Consider the following 23,004-nt stretch of genomic DNA (forward strand, 5'->3'; position numbering starts at 1 on the left):
ACAAAATGATCTATCACCAATTTCTTTGCAGAGCAGTAATAGTCAACTTTGCTATTACCTCATCTATTTCAAAATCTTTGACATTTTCTATCATCTTGAAGGTGGTCTTTCATCCTGTCACTTCCTATAAACAGTTGGTTTTTTCACCATTCCACACACAAAATACAATCTTGTATTGTGCCTTTAGTGTCATCTGAAAAATCACTAACAAGAATAAAACGCAACCTGTACTTTTTCCTTAGTGGGTATCTCCTTTACATTTTCCATATTTGGTTTTCCTTAATTTCTTCTGCTTCACCAGGAGCCTTCTCATGACTTTTGATAGACAACTTTGGGCATAAGTAGACAGCCACAGCCACAAGATACATCCTTAACCTCATTCAGCAACAGTGAAAGTAAGGTTAGTTCAAGTGACTGTCCCAGAGCAAATAAAGCTGCTCTGATTCCTGTCACTCAGATTCCCATTTTGAATCTCACTGTAAATAAACCGTTTCTCCATTGCTCTGGAATGGGTTCTAGAAAGACTATCGTCCCTAGTAACATTCCTGAACACTTAAGTCTGGCCAACAGGGTGAGTCAACAGATAAGATCTACATCTCCCTGTACCAGTCTAGTAGCTGAAATGGAAATACTTTGCTGAGTGAGGTCCTGAAATCCATATTATACCCCTAAAGACACTTAACTGATAAAGAATTAAAGGCATCTTCCTGCTAGGACAGAAGTCCAGAATCAGCACAAAGGAGAAGGAATATGCTTATTACAACCTAAAACGATTTCTGGTTTTTAAAGGCAGGAAACTTCATGTGATTGTGCATTCTCCCCTGTAAATGCTCAACTTCTTCTCAGTCCCCTGCCATGATTTTTGAGCCCAATAGCCGATTCCAACCTAATCTGACAGGAGAGGGGAAATTCTCAGGCAAAGTGAGACTGTGCTGGCACTGAAAGAAAAGCAGTTTGTGACTTAGCTCCTGGCCTGTTCCAACAGGCAGCAGCCAGCCAGCCGGGCAGCACACATCTCACACCGACTGACAGCCGCCTCACGTGCGGCTTTTGACCTACCCAGATAGGTAGGAATGAGAGAGGGACCTGAGGGTAACGGAGGAGAATCAGAGCAAGATCAGTTATGGTCTGCCTAGGGAAAATAGGAAGCAAATAAGAAACTTGGTAGGAAATTAGGCTTTAATTCCAGTCCTCATTAAACAGCTTGCTTTTTTAAGTTTGTCTAATCTGTATGCCCACAAGTCCAACATAATTACACCCTTCAGATATTTGCATTAAGGAATTTTTACCTACTTTTTTTCCTACTGAAAAACAGTAGTAAAAATATACGTATAACACAAGTATTATAACTGTACACATTAAAAAAAAAATTAGAAGTGTTTCATGTACGATGCTAGGCAGTATTTTATCATTCCTGTCAGGACTGAACTAAAAACCCCTTAGTGAGAATGCCTAGAAAATTTCCATTTCCACTCTAATACCTCTCTGTCACTTAAAGAGGCAATCCCATCCTTCCTTCCCCAGCTGTGTAGGTACAGTCTCGGTGTTTTGCCCTGTCTGGCATTCACCAGTCAGTGAGGTGATTCATCTCCATAGCCTTTACCCCAAAATGACCACTTTTTTTGCTTGGTAAGTTTTTTTCCAATTTAAAAAGTAGAACTGGCTTATTGAGAGATCAAACTAGACCTAACACAGGGGACAAATTTTCACAGGTTAGATGTGAGTGGGTGAGGGAGTGGAACTGGGCTTTTCTGTGTCAGCCAACTGTTCAAACAGCTCAGCTGTCTCCTCTAACCACAGCCCAAATCTTAAAACATTTTAGCAAATTTCATTTAAAACTCAAGAATTCTGACCTCCATGGAAATTTGTTCTGCTACATCTTATTCAGAAACTTTCTATAAATCTCCTGTAAGCAAGTTTTATCTGAAATTCTGAAAGACTTAAAATCTTCAGGGGGATACAGCAAATATGTGGAAGGTGTGCATAAAACTATTCAGGTGTGGAAAATAACAGAAAATTAGGTAAGTGTAGATAGATACTGATATTCAGGTTTCCCATCTTAGTCATAAGTAATCCATTTCACTCAAATACTTTTGGAGTGTGCAACAGTCTCCAGATAATACTAATAATACTACAGCTCCCGGACTTAATACTTATCTTTTATTTGCAAGCCCAAAGGAATAAAAATCCAAAGTTGCTGAATAACCTTCACACCAGCATCCCATGGCTTTAATAGGGTATTTAGAATCCTGAGATATATTAGAAACATTTTATTAGTGATATTTAGTTTTCTTTGTGTTCAACAGAATTTAATCAGGACAGGGCTGCAGGGCTTTTTGAGCCCAGACAAAAATATGCGTGATGCACATTTCTCTCTAGAAAAGCATTACGTGGTAAAGACTGGTTTTCAGAGTAGACGTTTAGGGTCACATTGAGATTTTGAAATTGATTTGCCCATTCCATAATGGAACCATTTAATGTAGACCCCTTTTCTTAATTAAGAAAAGTGGTGATCTATTACTGTGAGGCATAGAAAACTAATGGCTTTGCCATAGCTAAGCAAAAAAGAGGTATGTTATATTTAAGTTACGTTCAGTCTAATTTTTTTAATTCAAAAAGATGAAAAAGTAAGGAAACTCCAGAGCACATGAAAATATTTTCACTAGCCAAAAAAGACCTATTTATTTGACAGCTGGAAAAATGTTGCTGGGAAAAACAACAATGTATAAAAATGCAAACTAAGAATCATAGTTTTGTCACAAAATTCATGAGCATGACAAATCTGTGTCTTTGATTTTGATATATTTATGAGAAAGTGAGTTCTGAAGCTAAAGGTGAAGATTTAGTTCTTGAAGTTAATGTGTATTTTTGTTGCATTCAGGAAAGCCAGGTTTTTGTCACAGTACATTTTACCAACAAATATTACACAAAGAATTCAAATGCCCTACAATAGTAATTAATAATTTAATGTGTGATTTTTACATTTGTTTGCTATAATTCACAGAATTCCTATCTTTGTTTTATTTTCATTTCAACAGTTCAAAACTAACTATGAAAAGAGAATGTTTAAAGTAGATGTTCCATCCAATGACACATCCACGGTGGCTGCCATAGTAAGCAATGTGTCAGAAGCAGTGGAAACCCTCATGCAAATGAAAGAGGAAATAGTTCCTGTTCCAGGTTCTGTAAATGGAGTGAATGCCCTTGGCTTGGTGGTCTTCTCAATAAGCTTTGGCCTGGTGATTGGAAGCATGAAGGAGCAAGGTCAGGCGTTAAAAGACTTCTTTGATAGCCTTAATGAAGCTATCATGAGATTGGTAGCTCTAATCATGTGGTAAGTGCCTCTTTGATAAATTCCATTTTAAGCTACAAACAATATTTTTTCATTACAATCAGGCACTGGGTAGCAAGATTCTGTTTGGCAGGAAGTCAAACAATAAGACCTTACCTACCTTGTGACTTTTTTCATAAATTAACCCAAGAACTGTAACTCTGTATGTCAATAATTTGCCCAAACATACTTGCTCTTTCAGTGTCTTTAGCTTTTGACAGGAGAAAAATCAGGGTCTATGGCAGAACTTGCTATGCTTATACAGAGCCATTCTATGTCTTCATAAAGATAGCAATCACAACAATATGCTATCAAAGTTTCCTTATATCCTAATCTAACTGCACTAAAGGAAACTGGCAAACCTCTCCCATAACCTTATTTCTATGCAGCAAGACTGTCTTTTCACTAGTTTCCAACATGACTGGTTCCTGCAGTTGTGTAGTGTGTATACATATGTCCTTGCATTGTAGCTGCACTTGCACATACACAGAATTTTCCTGCTTTCTTTATTGTGTTCAGTAGGTAAAGAAAACCAATAACTTTTCCCTCAAACTTCAGGTATGAAGACTTTTCAGCAATGAAGATTCATTATTTGTCAGGTAGAAGGTTAATTATGAAAGAAATTGTGTCTTGTTGCCTTCTTTACTACAGAAAACAAACAAACAAACAAATCAACACCAAAAGCCTTTCCAAAAACACACACCTATATGTTGCAGTACTAGATACGAAACTAAAAATAAGTATACTTTTCCCAGTAACTAAAATTCTGATGATAAAGCAGTGGATAAGAATTGTTACTTCTGAGAAATTTCTACATGGATTTGATGGCTTAAAGTGCAGTGGAGATATGCTGGATAAATTTTGTTCTGTGCTAACTTAGTGTGAAAAGACAAGTGGACGTTTATAGAAATAAGGCTGCACCAGAAGTCCCGCTGCAGCAGAATTATGTTAGAGTTTTATGGTCAGCACTAGCTCTTTCTTCATTTGCAGCTGTGCTTACCGATAGGAAAAAGCAGATCATACCACCTTTGCTGCTGCCCCACAATGCAGCTAACCTCTGTCATACAGGTGGCTCCATGCTAAAGTATTTATCCAGTGCCCCACTGGATAAAATGGGCCATGGCCAGAAGAAGCTTGAAATCATTGGAAATTATCAGCCTTCTCTCTGGGTTCGTTCCCCAGCAACATGGGAAACAGCCCTGGAGAGATAATAGAGCTGGGTACTTGGCACAGTCTACAGCTATGTCAGTTGAGCCTTCATTCATACAGATAGAATTGTAACAAAATTGACTAAACTAGCTTTTAAATGACACTTGAACTCCAAAGGGAACTCATCTCCCTACATGTCTGAAAGGCATGCTATACATCCTTAACAGATCCTGAATCCAATGGCACCCATCAGAAACAATCACTGCTGTGGTTTGAACTGTTAAGAGTTAAAGTGTTGAACCCTTGAGCTGCTTCTGAATAATTACAGTCATCCTAACAGTGAAATCCTACATTCATGCAGGCATATAAACACAAAAAGTATGGATGGGGGAGTGAATTTCTGCTTTGTTCAGTACAATACTGATATGATTTCTTATTTGCAGGTATGCTCCACTTGGAATCCTTTTCTTGATTGCTGGAAAAATTGTTGAGATGGAAGATATGGGTGTGATCGGTGGTCAGCTTGCCATGTATACTGTAACAGTTATCATTGGTTTGCTAATTCATGCTGTCATTGTCCTACCTCTTCTCTACTTCCTGATCACTCGTAAGAACCCTTGGGTATTTATTGGAGGCTTAATCCAGGCATTAGTCACAGCTTTGGGAACATCTTCCAGGTATAATACAATATTTTAAGGCCATATTTTTTTTATAATATTACTGGTTTGAGAAACAAATTTGCCTCAGGTAATTGGTTAACTCTGTATGCAAGTATTCACTTGGGGACTTTATTTCAGTTCCACTGCTCTCCAACAGAGATAATTATCATTATATTGACTTGAACTCTGTTTTCTATAAGAATCCCTGAACAGATGAAATGAATCTGTTTGGTGATGCAGACTGTATGGCTGGAACCCTTGTGGCTTTGATTACCCTTGGTGTTTGAGTTTTTAAAGTAGTTTGTAATGGCTTACTGGTAAAGAATGCAGCTGGCAAAGGATATGCATGACAAAATGGAGCAGCAACAGGAAAGTTCAGAGAGGATTCTGAGAGAGCTTGAGAGTCCTTATTGGCAGCTGATGTTCTGTGCTCAAAATTCTGATAGCCAGTGATGGATATACAATCTGCACCAGAAATGCCACTTTTGCTCTTTGTTGGTGAAGTTATAGGTACATCATATGAATAAAAAAACTGTTTTCATCTATGATGAAACATTATTGTAATTAAATATACATTTCTATACCATATGACTTTGCATAAAACACCTTTCATTTTAATAGATTTTAAAATTGTCTCCTAAAGACAAATGTTTTAACTCAGACATTCTATATTACTAAATTCAAGCCTCTGGTGTTTGGGATTATTTTGAAGATCTGGATGAGAAGCTGTTGTGACCATTACTGTAGAATCTAATTAAGTTTTGTATCACTGAAAAAGCTTTTGAGGGCTTAGAAAAATTATGACAGTATGTTAATGGGTAGAGAGGAACAATTACTAATTTCACATTTGACATTTGGATGTCGATCCTTGCAAGTTTCTGTAATGCCTAAAAGGGAATTTGATTAATAATGATTTTTAAAAGAAGATAATGAAACTAATGCCAGTCAATATAGTTTAAGAGAAAATAAAATGAAGCTACAACTCTGGTGGGTAAGTCATACTGTTAAGAGGGTATGTTCCAGCTTCTGTAAGACATTCCACTTGGTACTGCTCAAGATTCTCAGTAAGAACCTAGACTGACATAAGAGACCATACTATACTGTGAGTGTATTTAATAGCTATTTAAAATTGACTGTCATCAAAGAGATTTTTCCAGCACAATCATCCACCGCCTTTCTTTATTTTACATTTTAGTAGTATTTTATTTTGTCAATATTAGTAAAGTTCTCAAAGACATGAAAGTCTGTTTAGTTAGCAATGAAAAGGTCACTGACACAGAGTAATCTGAATTGCTGGGTCTTGAAAAACCTCTTTACTTTGGTGTAATCAGACGTAGATATACATTTTTTAAGAACAAAGAGTCCAGCCAGTTCTTATAAAATGGCCACCTTACCCTTCCTTCTGAGACAGTGTCTCTGGAAAGGAACTTGGCATCATGTGGGCTGAATGGGCACTCCTGGAGCATATGAAGCCAAAATGCTCAGTTGGGTTGGTCTTTAAATGACATTTCCTTTCATATCATATTTGGATGTGGCAGCAGGGGAACAAGATTAAGTGGTGTACAGGGCCTGGCTGGGACAGAGTTAACTTTCTTTGTAGCAGCTTGTATGGTGCCATGTTTTAGATTTGTGACCAAAACAACACTGATCACACACTGGCATTCTAGCTATCACTGAACAGTATTTGCACGGTGTCAAGGCCTTCTCTGTTTCTCATTCTGCCCCCACAGTGAGTAGATTGAGGGCTGCGCAATAGGTTGGGAGGGCACACAACCAGGCAGAGGACCCGAACTAACCAAAGAGATATTCCATGCCACATACATCATGCTCAGCAATACAAAGGGAAAATGGGATTTTAGGGAGACTAGGCATCTTTGACTCAGAAACTGGCTGGGCACTGGTCTACCTGTGGGTGGTAGGTAGTGAGTGATTGCTTTAGCATCACTTGTTTTGTTTTCTTTCTCTCTTCTTACACTTACACTTCACTTATTAAGCTTTTTTTTTTTTTTTTTTTTTTCAGTCTCAACCCCTGCATTTTCTTGCTTTTACTGTTCCTTTCCTCTTTGCCTGTCCCACTCAAGGTGTGGGGCCAAGTAAGCAAGTGGCTGTGTGGTGCTTAGCTGCCTACTGGTGTTAACCCACAAGTGGTAAAGTAATGTAACTATCCATCAAAATGCCCTTTCCAGGGGAACCAGCAAATAAGAGAAAACATGCTGTTTACTGAAGGCTTGAATACCCTAATTTGTGTAACTTCAGGAAAACAATGCTTAGGGATGATTCAATCATAACTTCAAGACATAAAAAAATGTGAAGCAGGGATTTTTAAATAGATTCGTCTGCCTAGCAGAAGAATCTCGTAACAAAATAGTGAAGTTAGACACATTCAGACTAGGGACTACATAGAGCGTGACAGTAATTAACCATTGGAAAAAGTTTCCAAGAGCATTATGAGGTACTCCATCATTAGAAGTGTTTAAATTCAGCCTTTGCATTTTTTAAAAAAATATTTTGCTACATCACATAAAAATTAAGACAGAATAATGTCTCTTGTCATCACAAGGCATGACACTTTTCATTCCCTCTTTGTAGAATTTATATCATGTATTACATTGTTTCTTTTTGTTTCAGCTCGGCAACACTACCTGTTACATTTAAGTGCCTAGAAGAAATAAATGGAGTGGACAAACGAGTTACAAGATTTGTACTGCCAGTTGGTGCTACAATTAATATGGATGGAACTGCTTTATATGAGGCTTTGGCTGCAATTTTCATTGCACAAGTTAACAACTTTGATCTGAACTTTGGGCAGATTATCACAATCAGGTACAGAAGCCATTATTACCTACAACTAATAAAAGCACCTTTGCAATGACTCCTTCTTGCTGTTATATGCAGGATTAAACAAGAGTGTCTAAAGCTAAAAACAAGAACTGCTACAGTAGCTGAATAACTGTAATGATTTACATCTTCTCCACAAAAGAGCCCCCCCAGTACATATTGTCCATTAGGTAAACCTTTAAAAAACTGTAACATGACATACTTATCACTGCACTTAGTAAAGTCAACAAGAACATTTTTTAATGACTTTTAAATTTTCTTTCTTAAGAACTCATGCAGCTGTTGGGAGCTATAGGCTTACAATCAATACCAGGTAGTTCATAATGCATGTAGAAAGCAGTAGCACAAAAGTGTCACAGTGCTAAAGCTAGGAGAGGTAGTGTTTTCCTAGTCCTGATGGTCTCAGGATACAAAACAGAGCAAGCTGTGTAAGGAGCAGGTAATACCTTTTATTACACCAGCTGATAGAGGTGGAGAAGATAGGTATGTTTTCAAGCACACAAGCCTTCATGTTTGAAATGGAACAGCAAACAACCTACTGAGTAGCACTTGATGATAACTGGTCTGCATTAATTTCATTATGTTAAACAAACAGTTTAAGAGATAAGGTGATGGGTACATGTGCAGAAGAAAGAAGGTCAGCAAGGGGAGAGAGGGACACTGTAGGACAGAGGCTTATTTATCGCACAGGAACACTGGAAGTTCAGATATAGTGCACTGGGAATGTAGAAGATCTTCAAGGAGAAGTGACTCTCTCTATATAAACCACCAGCTTAATTCAATATTCATCAAGAGAAGGCAAAACTCTGCCTTCACACTCCAAGGCAATAGTTTCATGTTCATTAGTACTAGAGCTGCTCCCTGCCAAATCACCTGACAAAATAAATTCTTCCTAAACCAGGTGTGAACAAGCATATTTCTATCAAGTTACTAGACTGTATGACTCAGGGTTTCTGGCAGCTTTCTCTTTTCTGATGGCAGAATGCCAACTGCTGGAGGACAGATGCTTCACCTGGCATGAAGTTATAGTGAGATGGACAGAGAATAAAAATTCTTGCATTAAATCTGCCAGGACAAAATTACCTCCTCAGCTTTTCTTTTAACATGTTTGAGCTTGTGGAGTGAGTTTGTTCAATGGGTGTGGGCGTGTAGCCATGTTTTTGTCTGGCTCTTAGCATCTAGTAGGGGATTTACAACCTAACAAAATCATATTTCAAGGGTTCCGAATAAAGGTTTAGTGTAAACATTTTGGATTAAGAGCCACACTCCCCTGAAGCTATGCAGTGTTAAGATAAGGGGCTGGTCTCATCTTTTTATTTACTACTGATCAAATGCATTCTTGCTTCAAACCTGGTTTTAATGTTTGCCAGATGATAAGGAGAGTTTATTATGGAAGTCAATTAATTGCTCTTGCCATCTCTTTGCACAGCATCACGGCTACAGCTGCCAGTATTGGGGCTGCAGGCATTCCTCAAGCTGGACTGGTCACCATGGTCATTGTGCTTACATCAGTAGGTTTGCCTACAGATGATATCACTCTTATCATTGCAGTGGACTGGTTCTTGTAAGTATTTTTATGGAGTCACTAAGGGCTTAGACCATATTTAGAAGCACAATAGCCAGGGACATTCTGGCAATATTGCAGTCAGTGGTGTACTTCTTTTGCTGTGGAAGGCAGTTGGAAGGAAGTGTTAAAAAGAATCACTATTTCTTGTGATTAAGGTATTTTCTTAGAGCAGATGGTGAGGGGTGTTACTTAATGATGGTTCCTCTTGCATGTGAAAGGGTTACTTAGAAACCTGGATCCTTAGGGTACTAAGAAAAATTTCAGACACACTTTAATTAAATCAGCAAAGAATTGCTTTAGTCTCCTATTTTTTGTAGGATGGCAATGAAAACCTTTCCATTAATCAGGGTCAGAGCTGGTTCAGATCTGACTCACATTGGAGGCCTGCTGACTATCTAATCTGGGAAAGGTTCATACGCCTACCCCATGGACACAGAAATGAAAAACAGTTGTGTAACTCTCTTATCCAGCTACCACAACGTATTGCCCCTCAGTTTTTCCATGCCTCTGTCTGTAGAAGACTGACACCTGTAGGTATATGGGGAAATCCCTTAGGTCCAGGAGCTAAATCAAGACAGGTTTCCTCCCACCTCTAATTCATCTAATGCCTATTAGTTATAGTTTCCAGAGGGTTTTACCCTTCGCTCTTCTCAAGTGATCCCTGCAAGAAGTTGGCTGTGTTGTTATGAGAACATATTGTCTTCAAATGATTATCTAACCACATGCCCACAGCCTTATGTAGGTGGATGCTTATCGAGTAACAGTGCCAGTCACTCCCCATCAAGCTGCCTTCTACATCTTTTGGGCAGAGCCTGCTGAAGAGGGCTGAATTGTTGTAGTTTAATTTGAATTATTTCAGCACAATTCTACCCTAAATTACTGACTATAGTTTACAGTCATGACAGAAATGACCCTAACAAGGTAGATTCTCATTGGCTTACATGTTCAGAGGATATAAACTCAAACCACCAGTGTATAGAAATCCCTCCAAGAAGCATCTGCTATGTGCTCCCTTTGTTGTCCTCATCACACAACTGTTTCTTGCTGTGAAGTTGCCAAGAGTATCAACAAATTTTGTGACTCCAAGTCCTAGTATATTTGTTAATTTCTGTAGAAGAAATCATGGCATTAACAGTTCAGATAAATGATTGTATACAAAATAGCTGAATCATCTAGTAGATTTTTAAAGGCCATTTTAACAGCTAGTCTGCATGCTTCCCTGAACAAGTGGTGAAATCAAGGGTGACTTACTGTTTCTCCTTAGGGATCGTCTCCGTACCACTACCAATGTCTTGGGAGACTCCATTGGAGCAGGAATTGTTGAACATTTATCACGGCATGAGCTGAAGAACAGGGATGCTGAAATGGGTAATTCTGTGATAGAGGAGAATGAAATGAAGAAACCATACCAACTGATCTCACAAGAAAATGAGAGTGAGAAACCGTTAGATAGTGAAACCAAGATGTAGGGTAAAGAAAGCATTAGTCCAACACAAGTGTGGAAAACACACACTTTTTCCAGCCATTAATATCTTGAATTCACCAAGTTCACTTATTCCTTGATTTTTCCCTTTATGCTAGCACTGGAAAGAGTTAATGAAAATATATTCCAAACGAGCAGTGATCGCAGTATATGTTGGCTTCCCACTTAGAAAAAATTAACAGGCCACAGTACTGGTCCTGCTACACATGTGCTAACTGAGGACAAAAAAAGAGAGATTCTCAAATAAAAACAAAAATCAGTGTGTAAGTTACTCATATGTTACTCAGTCCTGTGAACCTATTCTTTTTTTTTTTTTTTTTTTTTTTTTTTTGTGAACTGGAAGGTAAAACAGATAACAGAGCCTAAAAATGGTTTTATTTTTTTAAATACCTGTTGCAAATTCTATAAACACACAATCAATACTTCTACCTTGATAACTGCATCCAGCTAAATTAATTAACAGGATTTTTGGGTTTTTATCTGATTTTTTTCTCTAGTGTTATATCGTTGTTCAAATACTAGCAGGACAATAAAGAGAAAGACATTAATTAAAAGGATAAAAGGGGGGAAAACATAAATAAAGAAAAAATACCCCAAATTAGCACTTTTATCAGCTGAGTTGAAATATTTCTAAGAAAGTTATTTTATCTAGACAGTTTTTCACATTAGCCTCAGCTGATATTGAAAAAAACTTAGCCTAGTCAGCTCCCACTGACTTGCAAATATTTACGTATGTATGTGTGTACCTCCAATCTGGATTTGCCCCCTTAATTTCAACATCAAAACCCAGTTGAACAATTTATGTGTGTCAGTGTTCGTAGGAGTAAGGCCCTAGGCTGTATTGACTCTGGGACAGAAAATGTGTCTTCATCTCTGTTTGGAAAAAAACCATAGCATGCTCTGGGTATGCCAGTTATCTATTTAATAAGCAATAATAAGAATAGAAGGCAGCACCAGCTTTCTGCAGAAGGTGCAGAAGGGTGAGATGCTCAAATCCTAAAGGGACTGGATTCTAAATCTGAATCCCTGGGTTTTTCTGATTGGAAACCTCCCAAATGCTTGGTCATCCCACTGATAAGTTATAGAGCTATTAGCTGGATTCACAATTTTCAATCTGGAGAAGAATGCTCCCTATCTCAATATGAAATTTCAAAATCCTTGTGTGTTTATCAGTAGCATCTCAAAAAGAAAAAGTAACACTTTAGAAAGTAAAACTAATGGGTGCTTTTTTACTTTTTACTAGGAAAAATATATAAATTGCAAAATAGTAAATATTATAATAAATGTTGAAATTTTAATTAGAAAGGATTTTAAAGCGCAATATTGTAGGTTTCTTTCAGGGAATTTGTAAGAAAGAATGAAAAAAGGGAGACAATGCACTTGTAATCCTGTGGCATTATTTGTTCATTTCAAGATTATTCCCTGATGAAGCCCTTTTCTAGAAATATAAATTATGTATTTTTAATTTGTTTATTATTATAGAGGTTAAACTGGAAACTTTTATAAAGCAGTTACGGTTGAGGCAACAAAAAATATTAATCAACAGGCACAATAGTGTTGAGTGATCCTTTTTATTAAAATGTTTGGTTGTCTTCTTTCTCCATCTCCCTACCAAAAAATTCTGATGAATGAAGGATTCTCTTGCAATGTCCCAGCTGCCACTCAAAAACCATTCCATATGTTGCTTCTGTCACTAGAAAATATAAATATGGTGTACAAGTAACTGTAGTGAAAAAGTCAGCATGCTGGTTGAAGGCAAATCTTTTCCCAGGCAAGACTGGTTTTTTAGGACTGAAAACTCTGCCCCATCTTCTCCAGCTCAGTAACCCAGACAATACAAGCAGGAACTCTCCAGTGAATGAAATGAGCAGGGTTTAATACAAAGTATTGAGCAGTCAAACCAACAAAGCTCTAAATGAATCTCTGACTGAAAGAAAACAAATATGGGGGATTTTTTGCTAACAGAATGCAAATCTAGGATACAGACAGGCATTTTTTGATATGTAATTAGAGATATTTTTATATAGATACTGTATTCAGAATGTGTGTATAAACATTAACTGTAGATTTTATGGTGTAACAATTTAATTTTCTGTTAAGATTTTGTTTGGAAATACATTGCAAAGACAATGTAAATGGCTGTCTTTCTATGACATCAGCTGAGAAAAATGAATTGTGTCACAAAGAATGTGATCTTTTTTTATACTAACTTTGTTTCTTATGGAAATCAGGTATTATAGAAAGATTCCCTTCCCCATCCCTCACTGGTTCTGCATTGGTATGCACCCGGAGTGGATTGAGAAACATTACTTTGTAGATGTATTTTCAATAAAAATAGTTTTACATTACTGCTTTTTTTGTGATTTAGAATTTTTTTCAAAGGCTCTGTAATAGAAGCTTCACACAAACTTAGAGCTGACACTCATAATATGAGATTTCAGGAATTCCAGGCCATTTCATACAGCAGGGCTTTGATATAGCAGGGCTTCCTCTCTTCAAATACCTGCTTACAGTTTTGTGATCAAAAATAAATAAGCAAAGGAGGGGAGGGAGGAACATTAAAAATAAAAAGGACCAATGGTCATCCTACTTAAGTTCATTCAAATTCAAGTATATAAATTCATATTGATATCTGCAAAATGCTAAAAAAGTATTTACATTTTCATTGATTCAGCTACTGCAAAGCTACCAGTTCATTTTGGATGTATAATTAGATGGTCCAAAACCCCCATTGACTGGGGTATTACAGCATCATAACATTACAGCCATCTTAAACAAGCCACTTTTTTTCTCACAGAAGTGGTTTGTCATGGTGTCAGTGTTCATTTGGCAACAACTTCAGATAGCAGTTATCATCTAATGGAAGTGAATGTCTTGTCAGAAGGACTGGGAAAGGTATAAAAGACGTGAGCTGAATCACTTTCATCTGGGAAGTTGTGTTGGTTGGAAGAGCTGGAGGTAGCAGGAAGAAGTCCTGCCTTCCTAAACATACACCAACAAACCACTGGACAATGACCTCTGTGAATTTGTCTGTGGTATTTTGAGTTAAGACAATATATAATGCAACCAATTTTGTAAAAAAAAGAATCAGAGAAGACATGCATGAGCATAACTTTTCCCAATTTTTTTTCTAGTTGTCTACACATTCATTCACTCAACCCAGGTAAGTGACTTTGTGTTTCTAGAGTTACTCTCATGATGGGAAGAGCTAAAGAAAGAGGGTTAGTGTATCACTTGGAGATATTACTGGCACAGTGGCCTTGCTTACTCCTCTGTGCCCCCATGCAGAAAAAAGATGTCTGGTATTCCGTAATTTTTCAGCAGTGTTTTCATTTGGAAGTTGGGGTACAAAACAGCCATGCCATTCTTAGGCAAGAATTTATGTCTCTGTAACACTGTGTGGCCAGTATAAAGCAGAGTGATCATGCATGTGGAAAATCAACTACTGGCACAGGAAAGTATCTCTGTCTTCCCTTCTGAAGGACTGAATTTGCACAAGTAACATTTGTCTTCCAACACAGGCAGAACTGATAAGAAATTTAGGGCATTTTTTTTTTCAACTAACTCTGTAACACGTGCTTGGTTTAATAAAGTTAAAATGAAAATGGTGCAGAAGTATGTATCTTTCTTCTAGCGTCATAAACAGTTTACTAGTTGTGCTAGCTGTGATCAACAGTGTGTGACCAACTTGCTTTGAGTGTGATCAACGATTTCCCAGAACAGGATAAAAAATCTGGGATGAACTGATATATCACTCCTGTCTGGGTTTCTGTTTGATCTTTCTGAAGAGATCGGCTTACCCAGGAAGCATGGAGTAAGATGGAGAAAGACTCTAGCAAGATGGAGAAAGACTCATACACCTCTATGCCAAACTGAAAACCCAGACTTGCAACATCAGTGAGGCAGGAAGACTCCTTCTGATAACAGAGAGCTGTAGTCAGATGATATATTCCTGCATGGTGAGCCCTTTCCTTTACCCTCTCCCCCCACCTGGCTCCTCAGATGTCTCTAAGATACCCAGAGGGATCTAAAAATTCCAAAATTTAATACAGGAGCACTTGCATGTCTAACCAAAGTTTTTCTTCAACATGCCTCATTACACAACTAGGGCTGCACAAATAATTGATTTTTCACTTCAGTGAGAGAACTGAAAAACTGAGGAGAATAATTCTTCCAGGGCATCATGAAACGATTTTTTGTTGCTTAAAAAAAAAAGATTGTCTTTCAGGTATAATGAAATGCTTCGTTCTCCACTTCTTGAAACATCCTATCTCATTTCTGAACCACTTTTACTCTATTTTAAATTAAAACAAACTCAGCTGTAAAATTAACTGTAATTCAGAAACAAAACATTCAACCATTTTTCTAGGAAAATGTCAAAATTAAATATTTCAATTTTTCTATAATATCTTCTCATTTTAAAGTCAGTTGTGTTTACAGAAGTTGGCACAGCTTCACAAGTATTTGCCTCAAAACTGCATTTTTCAGCAGTATATTTTTATATTACTGCTTTTTCTTTCCTCTTTACAACTTCCTTTCTCCAGACATTGCACATTTTTCTGCTTTTCCTGATTGTTTAGATTTTCTTCTTCATTGTACTATTGGCTTTTTAAGAGCTTTTAAAAATGTCTGATATTTGATAAAAATTATAAATCCCAACTCTTTCTTGATATTTTTCCACCACTGTTACTATTGCGCTCACTCCTAAACTTGTGTTCCTTTCCTGCATCGTGGGTTTTTTTGGTGCCTCAACCAGTTTCCTGTTTTCTGCAGGACCATATTCCTCTCTCCACCTATCCCACTTTCTCTCCTGGCTTTAGTCTTCATTTTCACAGCTTCTCCTCCAAGAACTCCACTGCAGCAGGTCTTCATAAACCCAGATTCAGGTCTCAGTAGTATTCCTGGTCTCCTTCATAAACCTAGACACAACTCAGCCTTTCTGTGTTTTGGTTCCCGACCAGTAAAATGGGGACAATAGCACTGCCCTAGCACCAGAGTTGTTTCCAGAGAAATGGAGAAGTGGAGAGCACATACAACGGAGCTGACACACACACCGAGGTCATGTCTTGTGCAACATCCAAACCCTGAGGATTTGCCCCTAGCGCATAGTACCTTTTTACTATTACCTCCTGTGCTGTAGATACTTAAGATGTATTTAAGAATTTATACTACCTTCTCTTCAAAACAAAACTTTAATTTGTTCATCATAATTGTACGTAAAAAGAGGCCAAATCCTGTGGTGCTTGCTGGCTCCTTTCACTGGCAAAACTCCAATGAATAGCAATAGGGAGAAGGACAAAATAAAGATCTAACTTGGATTTCACACCCAGAGAATAAACTACCGTGCAAATATATTCAGAATAAAATTAGTACCGATGACAGTTGGTGACTGTTGTCTGGTCTGAGCAGGTGCTATGCAAACCTCCTTCACAGATCTGCCAGTTCACCTTGCTCATGACCTGCAGTTCCTCTCCTATTCAAATCCCACTCCTCTCCCAGGCAGCAACTCCTGGCCATGCCAAATTGCCTAGTGGTTTTGTGATATGCACAAATGGGGACTGGAATGAGACCACCCAACTTGCTTTCATTTACAGGCTAAGCCAGGATGTAAGGCAGAGTCTCCAGAAGAAAAAGACTACGGTACTAGCCCACTGTGCCACTTAGCCTCCATGGTGCAAAAGAGCTATTCAGATGCTGCCAGCGCTTCATTTTCAGATGTACTGTGGCTCTGGAACAATCAGCCTGCTAAAAACTGCAACGAGTTTCCCAGCAATAACAGTCAAAATTTTTGTTTCAACGGATTATGCTGCCACCATGTGGCAAATGGTTTTTACAAGTAACATTTTCCCTCCAATTAAAAAAATTAAGCTAAATCCTCTGATGAACAGTTGAGCACAACACTTAAAGTTTGCTTCAGCTGCAGAATGCTATTATTATAATCCAATTTATTCACATAAAGAATATACTCATTCTTCTTATCCCATGTTCAGCACAGCCTTAAAGCAGTTCAGCTCTGAACACATTCATTCTTATGTTGATCCTTTCACGTGTGTATGTTTGTTTGTCTGTGCTTTATCTGAGCATCTCTCAGGCAAGATGAAGATGTCTTGGGGAAAATGTGTGCCACAGTTCCTGAAACAGTCTGTTAGATACTGGGGGAGTGATGGTGTATGGGCTAATTTGCTAACAGAGTGGCATAATTAATAACACACAGTTATTAATCTCTCTTCCAGTCTCAATTTTTTCTCTTTGGAGGGGCTTTCTCTTGGTAATTGGGCATCCCCCAAGGTTCTATGAAAATTCTAGATTTGCACACTTGGAATCTATACCTGCAAAACCTTGTCCCTGTTGACACATATAGACACTACATTGACAAAATGCATTTTGAAGGGACTTGAGAGTCAGGCCAAATGTTAGTCTTTCTACAGGAACCATTGATTAACAACTAACTGAAAAAGTACCACCCAGGCTGTCAGCTGTGGCCAAAGAGCATTTGGTATATCTGATGAAGAGAAGAACATACAAAACTTTTAAAGTTTTCTTTCTCCTAAGACAGAGTCTGGCGCAGGTCAGTTCCCCAACTCAACTGCTCTAACCTGCCAACAAGGTACAGGGCCCTTCACAGTACAAACAAAGCATGACCACTGCACTTTCATTCCTTGTGCTTCCTCCTGGCGGGCTGACAATTTGCCTCAAAATCTCTGAACTACTTCAGAATTCAGATGAGTCAGGTGAGCTCTTCCAGAGCCACATCCACCAGTTACATGGCTGCGCTCTGCTTGCATGAAGCAAATGCTATGTGGCATCTGGCCAGGACCTGACCCTTCTCTTTGCAAACCAGCAGTGCTGCCAACTCTTGTAGTACTAAGTATTATGTTGTAAACTCATAGAGTCAGAACTAGGAAAATTTTGCTTACACTGCCTTAAAATACACTTCCAGCCCTCATCCCTGTCTAAAAATGTGATGTGACATGAAGGACCAGAAAGCAAAGAAAAAGAGCTCCAAATTATTATTTTTAAGTCAGTCGTAAAAGGGCCCAACACATGATTTTGAACATTTGACATCTGTAATACTGAATCCTATGTTTGTAATACTGAACCCTACTAAAATAACATCCGTCAAAAGCCACTCCAACAAATATTGACCTTCGTGTCAGCTAATGTCTTTGTCAAACTGCACTAGGACTCTCATAGTTTAGCAATAACCAAATCACCATGAAACTCCACCACTACCAAAAAGTGCATCATCTGCTAAAAATACAAAGAAGTTTTAAAATTGTGAAAATAATTCCAGGAGCATGGGCAGGACTTTATTTTCTGCTAACCCAAAGCAGCTCTTCTATTTCAGAGCCATAACCAATAAACTACAGAGTTAAGCTTTGGTTGTTCCTCCTTTCCTTTTAATTCGTGACTTTTCACACTATACTTCAGTCTGGTGGGTAAAGCACTCTTCAGATATAAACTTAGCTGCGAACACAAAAGAGACAGTATTGGAAGGTAAAAGGGTGCTGGGGGATATACTGGGAGCTTCAGAGCAGCAATTCTGACTTCCTGCCATGGCAAGATAATAGCATAAACCCACTCAGCATGTGGACAAACAGAGGGTATTGCGAAGGATCTGACATAGCTTCTGCAAAGGGAAAACCTGCCTCATGGACCTGCTGGACATCTGTAAGTGCACTAGTAAGGAAACCAGTGGGTGCAATATATTTGGATTTTCAAAAAACCATTGACAATGTCCTACACCAAAGGTTAATACAGAAAACAAGTTACCAAGGACCGGAGGATATCTCCTTTATGGATTTAAAGCTTGTTAAAACATAAGAAACAAATGGTACAGCTTAACTAAAATTTCTCAGGGTGAAGAAGTGTCCAAAGTGAGTCCTGTGAGAAATTGGTGCTGGGACTAGTTTTTCTGAAAACCTTTATCTGTCCCCTGGAGAAGGAAGTTTGCAGTGAAATCCCTTTAAGCACACAGGTGATATGATGCTCTTTCAAGTAGTTAAATTCCTTGCCAATGGTGCCAAATTCCAGAAGGAGCTCACAAAACTGAATGGGTGAAAGGCTGCCAGGTAAGCTTCCCTTTAGACGAATATAATGTAGTGCACCTATAGGAAAAAAATCTAAACCATGTCTACATGATGTTGAACTCAAATCTGGCAGTGCTGCGACAAGAAAAGGATCTTAGAGTTGTCACTGACAGTTTCCTGAAATCATTGGATCAATTCACCGGCCAAAAAAGGCAGCAAGATGCTGGGTACCATCAGCAAAGATAGAACAAGAAGAACAGAGGACACACCTTGAGTCCTGCAGACAGCCGAGGTCTGTGCGTTTCAAGGACGATATACAGAATTAAGAGAAATGAACCTGAAATAAAACATCTGCTTTACGACGTGATACAAAAACGCTGGCGCTCCTTACTTGGAGAGGTTGTATGATGAAGAATAACAAAATCAAGAAGGCAATGGATAAGGTAAATGTAGAACTGCTCTTCACCATATCCAATGCCATCAGCCACAGGGAGAACTTGATGACACTACTGGGAGAGTATTTTAAAATAGAGAGTTTAAATGAGTCAAAAGTGAGTACAGCTTTACAAAGTGGATAGTGAACTTTGAAACTTGGCTGTCACAGGACATGCACACAGACCGTATCACAGTGGAGGCAACAGTATCAATAGGTTGAAAAAGGGATTATATACATTCATGAACAGCCCTAAAAGCAGATAACAAAAGAAATAAGAAAGGACAAATCTTCCAGCATCCTTATTGCACCTACTTTGGAAGTTAAGGAAGTCACCCACAGAAGTGGCCAGCTCACAGGCTTTCACTAAATGCTTTGAGTGTCTCTACTGCAGGGCAGTGAGAATATACTGGGTTTAACAGAATATTGGTCTGACCTAGCAGGACATTTCTAATGTGTTTACTTTTTTCCACCTGTCCCACAATAGCAGGCATTTGGGCAACACAAAATCACCCATTCTGTTACCTGCTGATAAGTATCCTGTGGCACCAGTAATTCCTTCTGTGGCTTTCCACTTCACTGATTCATGCCTTGAAGTTCTGCATCTTGCATAAAGTAGTCACCGTGGAGCTGCAAATTGACGGTTAATATCTTTCAGGAAGAACTATTGTCTGCTTTCACACATGTAATGCTGTGTGTGCTTTTGTGTATGATATGGTATCTTTCTTTGCAGCATGTTACAAAGTTCCCTTGTTAACCTTCTACAAAACTGACATGACTTTCCTAGACACAGACCTCTCTTCTAGACACAGAGCCACAAGACCAGCTTCCTAGAGCTCCCAGTAAGTACCATTTTGCAGTTTGGGCAATGCAAGAATTGCCAGGTGAAATAGTGAACAAAATGTCCCATCTCATCTCCTGTTTTTCTATTTCTTAATCAATTTCAGCAAATCCAATCTCCCTTCCGTGGAGCCTGGTAAGTGTCAATACAAATCTGTACAGCTGTGCTCTGCTGTTTTCCAGCCAATCCACTCATGCAGGGAAAGCTCAAAGTCTGAAGCACAGAGACAAGCTCATCCATATGCGGTTTCCTGAAATACTGCTTTTGTTATTCTGATGTTTCTGCCACTTCATGCAATATTCTCTTAAAGAACTTGGGGAATTATTGGAGCTGTGAAAACAAAAACTCCAGAAAACAAACTTTATCCAGATTCATCTCACTCCTTTGATTCGAGAGAGCAACAATAGATAAAGAAAGACAGCAACTTGGTACAATAATTAATAATTCATCATATTTTAATGAAAGTGCTGTCAGTATCAATCACTGAAGAACTCAGTTTAAAATTTCTTTAATAGAAATTATTTTCATTTGAACAAATTATTATATTATAAATGTATTATGTAGATACAATTCATTATTAAAAATGTTCTTGTGCAAATGTTTTATGGATTTTCATCATTTGTTAGCAAATCTATGAAAGCATTTTATTAAAAGCATGCCACTTAAATAACTCAGGCTAAGGATATTTAGAAATGGCATACTATGAATTTGCTAGGAGAGTTTTCTCTCTCTCCTGCAAGGTACTGAGCATTGTAAGTTTTTATTGTGTTAAAAAGCAGTTCTGAAAAAAAGTATGCAGAAGGTCTGTAGCATAGGGCAAATCAGACTTACAAGTTGATTTTGAACCCCTCTAATGCATTTATTTGGGAGAATTCTTGATAGACACAAATATCATCAGTATTAAAATCTTGGGGGCTCCAGATACAATGTGATGCCCCTATTCTAACTAGCATGCCAAGCGTGAGGGAATACAAGAATCAGGATTTCCTCCGCTTAACAGGTCAGGGCTGTAAAGAGTTATAACCCAAACACAGGGTCATCATTCATTGGCCCGATTAACTACTTTTGCCGAGTTAAACATTCCTTCAGCTGACATCACAGAATGAAGCACATATTTATAGCAAACTGTAAAGGATAGCAGCTCTGTTCATTTAATTTTTACCCCTTTTCATCTCTCCCCTTCTTTACTCTGTTTTTGCTCCTGCATCCTGCTCTCTGGAGCTAGGACTGGCATTTTTTGTACATTTATGTACATCACCTGTTAAGCAAGAGGGCTTCTTGAAGTCCCTCTAGGAGACTGGGCAGTAGCCATCCAGCCTCATGTCATTAAATTGGTTGGGACAAGAAGCAGCACAGAATTTGTTGGCTCACACACACTAGAAATTTTGCATCTAAAAGCTGTACTAAATTGGTGAGGTTTAAAGCCATTTTAGCAGAATGCTTTTGTCCAGAAGATGTACTGTACCTACAATATCTAATTTCAAACTTCGTAAGGGCAGAGCTCACTATACAGAGTAGTGCAGAGAAAGCTTGAGTGATAGATGTGACATATAGTCCTGCAGAGAAAGCCAGTCCAAGTATGTGAGATTGTTTCCTCCTCCCTTTCTCAAGTGGATTCATAGGCTTTACAATAATCCCCTTACACTAGAATGAAATTCACCCCAGATCAGGCAGGGTGAATTCTTCGTTCTGCCTGACATCTAGTGGTCCTAAACAGAAACATTTTCAGGAACTCTGAATGGCTTTTTCCGCAAGTTTCCCATTTTGATAGTATGCACTCAGCCTGAACATCATGTGAAACTTTACTGTTTCAGATGGGGGGCCTGTGGCCTTTTCTAGCATTTTCCCCTGAAAATTATTTAAATCAGTATTTTTATCTGAATTCTGTTTGCCTTTCAAGTGAAGCAAAAAACTTAAACAAAAGTATAGAGATGTCAATCAACATTCAAGAGATTCAATTGCCATGGGTCTTTCACATGTGCACTAACATGTTGTGGAAAAACTGCTCTGATACATGACCAGTAAAATAACTGTACTATGCTACACAGTCATCTCGGTTTTTAAAAACAGTCAAAACACAGATTTTCCGGAATAACCATGTTCCCTTTAGACATGGCGCTTAGTACAAGTGATTGATACATCGAAATTCATCTTGGAATTTATGCACCTTACTCGTCACTTTTAATTATTCTGATTTAAGGCTTTAATATCTCTTTCAACTAAAACTTCCAAAGACACCCAAGAACTACTTGTATGAAACACAGTATCAAAAAAGTCTATACTCAGAAAGGATGGATAAAAGCAGAAAATATTTGGGCTTTTTGCAATGGGATGAATAGCAACTTCTCACCATTCATCTTTGATCACATCATTTCAAAAACTACGCAACAGCAAAAGGACATTCCAAGAAAGGCAAGAGAAGTTATGTTGGAAGAATGGAAAACTTTCCATCTGAAAGGAGCATAGAAGGGTTAGAACTAGTTGGAGTGCTACTAAAGAAGACCAGTGGCCAAGTGGCCAAGATCTCCATTAAGTGGAAAGAGAATGTGCCATTTATGCTCTCTTCTAATGAAGAAGCAAAGTGGCAATCCATGAAGTTAGAAGCTGAAAATTCATACATTACAGTTAGTTACTTCAGATTATATTGAAGTGAAGATTTCAGCTGAATCCAGA

At 38.2% G+C, this 23,004-nt stretch overlaps 1 protein-coding gene across 1 annotated transcript in view; it reads left to right on the forward strand.

Moving 5' to 3' along the window:
* The window catches only part of SLC1A3 (solute carrier family 1 member 3), a 67,907-nt gene extending 56,051 nt beyond the window's left edge, over nucleotides 1-11,856 (forward strand). Inside the window, exons 6-10 of the mRNA XM_075021865.1 lie at nucleotides 3,039-3,334; nucleotides 4,924-5,157; nucleotides 7,768-7,962; nucleotides 9,407-9,541; nucleotides 10,809-11,856. Of these exons, the coding sequence (XP_074877966.1) occupies nucleotides 3,039-3,334; nucleotides 4,924-5,157; nucleotides 7,768-7,962; nucleotides 9,407-9,541; nucleotides 10,809-11,013 (1,065 nt within the window). The 3' untranslated portion in view covers nucleotides 11,014-11,856. The remainder of the gene's footprint in view (nucleotides 1-3,038; nucleotides 3,335-4,923; nucleotides 5,158-7,767; nucleotides 7,963-9,406; nucleotides 9,542-10,808) is intronic.
* Nucleotides 11,857-23,004: the final 11,148 nt, after the last annotated feature.

The sequence above is a fragment of the Buteo buteo genome, chromosome Z, assembly GCF_964188355.1.
Source record: "Buteo buteo chromosome Z, bButBut1.hap1.1, whole genome shotgun sequence".
NCBI lineage: Eukaryota > Metazoa > Chordata > Aves > Accipitriformes > Accipitridae > Buteo > Buteo buteo.